The 6,646-nt window shown below is 51.5% G+C and overlaps 1 protein-coding gene across 1 annotated transcript in view; it reads left to right on the top strand.

Annotated features, from left to right (window-relative positions):
* The window catches only part of PIP4K2B (phosphatidylinositol-5-phosphate 4-kinase, type II, beta), a 53,175-nt gene extending 46,821 nt beyond the window's left edge, over positions 1–6,354 (top strand). The window contains exons 8-10 of the mRNA XM_011984708.1: positions 791–1,049; positions 1,532–1,635; positions 2,296–6,354. Of these exons, the coding sequence (XP_011840098.1) occupies positions 791–1,049; positions 1,532–1,635; positions 2,296–2,376 (444 nt within the window). The 3' untranslated portion in view covers positions 2,377–6,354. The remainder of the gene's footprint in view (positions 1–790; positions 1,050–1,531; positions 1,636–2,295) is intronic.
* Positions 6,355–6,646: the final 292 nt, after the last annotated feature.

Genomic DNA, 6,646 nt, shown 5'->3' with positions numbered 1-6,646 from the left:
GAGTAGCTGGGACTACAGGCACCTGCCACCACGCCCAGCTAATTTTTTGTATTTTTAGTAGAGACGGGGTTTCACCGTGTTAGCCAGGGTGGTCTCGATCTCCTGACCTCGTGATCCACCCGCCTCGGCCTCCCAAAGTGCTGGGATTACAGGCGTGAGCCACCGCGCCTGGCCACACCCAGCTAATTTTAAAAGTTTTTTGTAGAGATGGGGTCTCACCACATTGCTGAGGCTGGCCTCAAACTCCTGGCCTCAAGTGATCCTCCCTAATTGGCCTCCCAAAGTGCTGGGATTGTAGGCGTGAGCCACCGTGCCCAGCCACCATGGCCTCTCTTGATCCCAACCCGTCATGGGCTGTTCCCTCTTCCTACAGTGCTCGTTCCATTTTTAACCTGCAGCACTTGCCTCACTGACTCCTCTTCATCCTTCAGCCTTGGCCTCAACCCCTTTCTTCAGGGAGGGTCTTGCTCACCCCTCACTGTAAACTCCCACAGCTCCTTGACTTCTTTTTTTTTTTAGAGATAGTCTCGCTCTGTTACCCAGCTAAAGTGCAGTGGTGTGATTGCAACCCACTGCAGCCTCGACCTCCTGCCTTTCCCCTGCTGAATGACTGTCTTCCCCACTAGACTTAGAGAGCTCGCTGAGGGCAGGTGCTCTGATGCCTTTCTCTCTGTTGAATTTCAGAACTCTGTAGAATTGAGTTGAATGCCTTTTCCGCCTTTCTGGATGTCACTGGGATGTCCTGTGTAACGTCTTCTTCCTTCCATCTTTCCGTCCTTGGCCTTCCTAGTTCTTGGCACAGCTGAAGATCATGGACTACAGCCTGCTGGTGGGCATCCATGACGTGGACCGGGCAGAGCAGGAAGAGATGGAGGTGGAGGAGCGGGCAGAGGATGAGGAGTGTGAGAATGATGGGGTGGGCGGCAACCTACTCTGCTCCTATGGCACACCTCCTGACAGCCCTGGCAACCTCCTCAGCTTTCCTCGGTTCTTTGGTCCTGGGGAATTCGACCCCTCTGTTGATGTCTATGCCATGAAAAGCCATGAAAGTAAGTCAGAGCCTGTGCCTGCCCTGCACAGCCCTGCCCTCATCCTAACCCCTCAGCTCATTGTTTAGATCCTTCTAGGGGCATCTGGGCCTCCACCTCATTCATTGCTGCCTTTGACCTCTTTCTGCCTCCAGACTCCCCTCCAGGGTCGCCACCTGAACCTGGGGCCCTGGGGCTCCTTCTCTGCCAGGCTTTCCTATACTTCCCTGCTTGTCCTGGCTGACTGAGGGATGGTTCTACTCTGGTTCATGGGATGAACCAAACTTTATTCACACTGTCCTGTCAGCCCCTCAGAGTGACTGTGAGGATCCAATAAGATAAGAGCTATGAAAGCTGGAAAGGACTCCACTGGTCCTTTTCTCAGCCCCAACATGATAAGGATGGAGCTGAGCCTTATGTCTGGGGGTTGTAGCAGTGCCCAGCTGCTTTCTGCCCTTCTCCTGCCCCGTCTTCCTCCTTCCCTGCTCTCCATGTCCCTCCAGATTCCCCCAAGAAGGAGGTGTATTTCATGGCCATCATTGATATCCTCACGCCATATGACACGAAGAAGAAAGCTGCACATGCTGCCAAAACGGTGAAACACGGGGTGAGTCCTCTCCATCTTCATCCAGGGCCCCCCTGAGTCGGTGCGTCTGTGCTCACCTTCAGACCCCAGGGAGGGCAGTCTCAGGCCTCTTGCTCCAAGGAACACACTCCTGTCCCCTTCTTCCCAGGAGAGCGGACTGGAAGAGCAGCCTGTCTGCCTTGCCATGTTCCCTGTCTTCACCTACCCACTCCCTGCCAGGCTGGGCCCAATTTGTTTATCCCCCAGTTCTCTAGCCCTTGGGGCCAAGCCCGCCAGTGTTTTTCCTCAGGGCCTGCTGGGCCTATTGTGCATCTTGTTGAAGGGCCAGTAATAGCTTTGTTTCCGTGACCGTAGTGTTCCCCACAGGCCTGTTTCCCCGTGGGCCTGAAGCCCTGTTCTCCATGTAGTGACTCCCATAGAGATCCAGAGCCTCTCTGCCACCTCCCCACTGCCTTTCTTCTACTTCGGTACAGGCCTGGGGTTATAAATCACAGGAGTGGGGCCAAGACAGTTCAGGACTGGTGGGCCACTTCCTGAGGTAGTCTGCTCGGTCTTGGTGGGGCCGGGGGTGGTATTCAGCTCTGATACTAAGAGGCTTCTGAATACCCTGGCTCCTCCCAGGTGCAGCCTCCTGATTGGGGCACAGGAACTCAACCTGAATCAGCCTCTTGTGTGTTACAGGCAGGGGCCGAGATCTCGACTGTGAATCCTGAGCAGTACTCCAAACGCTTCAACGAGTTTATGTCCAACATCCTGACGTAGTTATCTTCTACTTTCAGCCAGAGCCAGAGAGCTGGATATGCGGTCGGGGATCGGGAGTTAGGGAGAAGGGTGTATTTGGGCTAGATGGGAGGGTGGGAGCAGAGTCGGGTTTGGGAGGGCTTTAGCAATGAGACTGCAGCCTGTGACACCGAGAGAGACTTTAGCTGAAGAGGAGGGGGATGTGCTGTGTGTGCACCTGCTCACAGGGTATAACCCCACCTTCTGCTTACCCTTGATTTTTGCCCCCCATTTGACACCCAGGTTAAAAAGGGGTTCCCTTTTTGTTACCTTATAACCTTTTAAGATACCTTGGGGCTAGAGATGACTTTGTGAGTTTATTTGGGTTTTGTTCTGAAATTTCATTGCTCCAGGTTTGCTATTTATAATCATATATTTCATCACCCTACCCACCCTCCCCATCCTTGCTGAGTTCTCAGTTCCCTTCAGTTAAAGAGACACCCAGTAGACCCAGGACAAGGGTCCTTTCAGAGCCAAGTGCTCTGATGCCAGGTTGGAGAGGTCAGACACCTCGGCCTGCTGCATTTGCTCTTGTCTGGATTAACTTTGTAATTTTATGGAGTATTGTGCACAACTTCCTCCACCTTTCCCTTGGATTCAAGTGAAATGTTGCATTATTCCTCCATCCTGTCCGGAACATACCAGGTCAGCACCAGACATCTCGGATCAGAATCAGAGATCTCAGAGGGGAATGAGTTCATCCTCATGGGATGGTGAGGGGCAGGAAAGCGGCTGGGCTCTCGGACACCTGGTTCTCAGAGAACCCTGTGATGATCACCCAAGCCCCAGGCTCTCTTAGCCCCTGGAGTTCAGAAGTCCTCTCTGTAAAGCCTGCCTCCCACTAGGTCAAGAGGAACTAGAGTACCTTTGGATTTATCAGGACCCTCATATTTAAATGGTTATTTCCCTTTGGAAAAACCTCGGAAACTGATATATCAAATGAGGTCCTGTGCCCTCGTTCTATTTCCTTCCTTCTGACCTCCTCCCAGGCACTCTCACTTCTAGCCGAGCTCTTAGCTCTGGGCGAATCTCCAAGCACCTGGAGTGCTCTTTTGCAGAGACACCTCCTTAAGCCAGGAGATCTGGCTCCCTGTGCCTGGAGAGTTACAGCCAGCAAGGTACCCCCATCTTAGAGTGTGGCGTCCAGACGTGAGGTGGCTTCCTAGTTACATGAGGATGTGATCCAGGAAATCCAGTTTGGGAGCTCGGTGTGGGTTTTGACCTGGCCCCGCCTTGGGGCTGTTTTTTCTTGTTGCCCGGCTCTAGACTTTTAGCAGATCTGTGGTCCACAGGCTTTTTTGGAAGGAGTGGCTTCTTGCAGGTGTTCCACCTGCATTCGGAGCCTGCCACCCAGGCCCTCAGAACTGAGCCACAGACTGCTCTGGCCAGGAGAGAAACAGCCCTGTTGCTCTGCATTGGGGGAGGTACATTCCTGCATCTTCTCACCCCCTCAACCAGGAACTGGGAATTTGGGATGAGATATGGTCAAACTTGTAGATAACCCCAAAGATGTGAAGATCGCTTGTGAAACCATTTTGAATGAATAAATTGGTTTCCTGTGACTCCTTCCAAACCTGGCCAAGCTCAGCTTCCGAAGCAGGAACGAGCACTGTCTCTGTGCCTGACTCAGCATACAGGTCAGGAAAGAATGGAGACGGCATTCTTGGACTTCAGTGGGGCTGCTGGATTGGATGGGAAACCATTCTGGAAGAGGCAGATGGGGGTCAAACCACTGCCCTGGCCCCAGGAAGGGGCCATAGGTAGGTCTGAACAACTGCCGCAAGACCGCTACATGACTTAGGGAACTTGAAACCAACTGGCTCATGGAGAAAACAAATTTGACTTAGGAAAGGATTATGTAGGAATAATGTTTGGGCTTGATTTCCCCATGTCATAATGAAGAATGCAAGTTTAGATCTGCTCCTCGTCAGGCCCAGCATCTCTGAAGCTTGGAAAACTGTCTTCCAGCAGTCTCCATGGCCTTGGGCTCCCACCGGCTTCTCTGCGTTTGGTCTGCTGATCATGTTGCCATAATGTGTTTGGAAAGTGTAACACATTCTTAGCGGTTAAAGACGACTACCAGGTATCTAACTTGTTTAACATTGAGTGTGTGTGTGTGTGTGTGTGTGTGTGTATGTTGTATATTGTTTACAGTTTGAGAGGTAGCATTCTGTTTCAAATGCTTTTTGTTTTTCTGACAGTATTGTTGACTGGGTCACAACATTTTGAGCTGTGGTATGGTGGATTTTCAGTTGTTTTTTTTTTAAAGGTCATTCGCTGTGCTATCTTCAAAACCTTGAGTTTGGCCCCTAATGTTTGGCATTCTAATGTTTAAAAGCTATTTATCTTGCTTTATACAAGTTTCCTTTCTCTTCTTTTCATTATGATACTCTATTCGGTCTGCAGTTTGAATGTAGAGAAAGTGGACTGATTCCCCAAGCACTGTCTGCTCCCACTCTTTCCTCCTTGGGTCCCGCCATTCTTTTACTGGGCAGCCGAAGGCATCGGAGGGCAAGTGACTACCCTCAGCCTCACTCCCTGGGGCCATGAAGAAAAGCTCAACAGTCTCATGGCATCTCCGAATAATGTTGGGTCTCCCAAGAAGAAAGGTGTAAGAATAAGGACATGGCTGATTGGGCAAGGCCAGGATAGGGCTAAGGCCAGGATTCCTGGCTGGCATCCAGTCACCCCTTCTCCCGTCCTTCTCCCTCTTCCACAAGTCCACAGCTGAGACACTGTAGTCTCCCAGCCACAGTGACGAGTGCCCTGGAAACTCCACTGACCTCTAGATGAAGGTCCCTGGCCCTGGTTCCTGTTAATTAACCACTGGGTATTTGTGTCCCCGAGCACAGACTCCTTTTCTGTGCCCTGCGGCTTGGGGTCACGGGGCTTGCCAGGAAGCCACAGTTGAGGGGCGCAGACTGAAGCAGTGCTCCACCTCTCCTTGTTTCTCTAGCTCAGGGGTTGCTGGTCTGTGGCAGGCGCCACGAGTGGCCCCTGTGGCTGTTCTCAGTGGCAGTCTCCTAAGTTCCCAACCACAGGCAGCTCTTTGTCCTCTCTCCCTACTTCACTCTTTCTCTTGCCTGTACTTTCCGCCTCAAATGGGCCTGCTGGTAGCGCTCAGGGTGAGGCTAGACTCCTGCCCTGCCTTTCCTATCTTCATGGTCTGCCAGGGCATGCCTTGGGGAGGTGGATCAAAGACAGGACTTTTCTCAGTAGCCAGTCCTACCCCCCAGTTGTCTTTTTACCAGTTAAGGGTGGGAGAGAAAACGGCAGCACCCCAGCATGTGAGTTACTCAGGTGTTGGGGGCCAGAAGGGACAGTGTGTTTAAACAACCTTCAGAGCTCTGGCCTTAAACCTGTGGCCCCCCCACCAAGTCTAGGAGCCTCATCTCTTTCTGGCAGTCATGCGGGCAGGAGGTCCTGAAAGGGAAAACCCATTCAGACAACTGTTCCCCAATCTACCAGCCATCTGCAGGGGCAGTGACGCGGCCTCTCCCTCCTCTAGAATGTGCCGCTTATGAAGAGTGCCCCACGGGGAAGAGGAGACTCAGCTGTCCTTCAGTAGCTTGTGCCAGTATTCCAGGGCAGAAGTTTCCACAGGAGCCTCTTGCCCTTGCTCAGAGCCACTTTGTGAGGCGGTGGGAGCCAACACCCTTGGGGGAGGGGCAGTGCTGCTCAGCACACCCCAGCATCAGGTCAGATCATTGAAATTAAAAAATGTGAATGAAGTTCATATCTACCTTTTGGGGAAACAGGACAAACCACCACCCCACCAAGTGTGTGACTTCTCCATATCCCATTGCAGTTTCCATTTTTTAAACAGGAATTTTCAATCCCCCGTGCTTGTCTAACGTCCGCTTTAAACAGTTCGAGACCCTGTTACTGTTTGAAAATGCATGCATGTTACAATGAATCTCCAACCTGAGGAAAAAAATAAAACTCCAAAAGCTTTGTGTAGATCTGTTATGTGTGAGTCCTTGGGAAATGAACCTTTTTTTTTTCTTTCCAGAATTAAAAAGTTTTGGTCCTAGCTTTAGAGGCAGCTTCGGCTAAATCAATGTATGGCTTGAGTTTGGAGAAACAATATGGTCAATGACATCCCGCTTTCAGATGGAATTAATAAGCAGTGGTTAAAAGCACAGCACCACTGGCTGGGTGTGGTGGCTCATACCCAGTACTTGGGGAGGTCAAAGCAGGAGGATCGCTTGAGCCCAGGAGTTCAGGACCAGTCTGGTAACATAGTGAGATC

Source organism: Mandrillus leucophaeus, unplaced genomic scaffold, assembly GCF_000951045.1.
Source record: "Mandrillus leucophaeus isolate KB7577 unplaced genomic scaffold, Mleu.le_1.0 Scaffold272, whole genome shotgun sequence".
In the NCBI taxonomy this organism is placed as follows: Eukaryota; Metazoa; Chordata; class Mammalia; order Primates; family Cercopithecidae; genus Mandrillus; species Mandrillus leucophaeus.
This window is presented reverse-complemented; position numbering and strand designations above follow the sequence as displayed.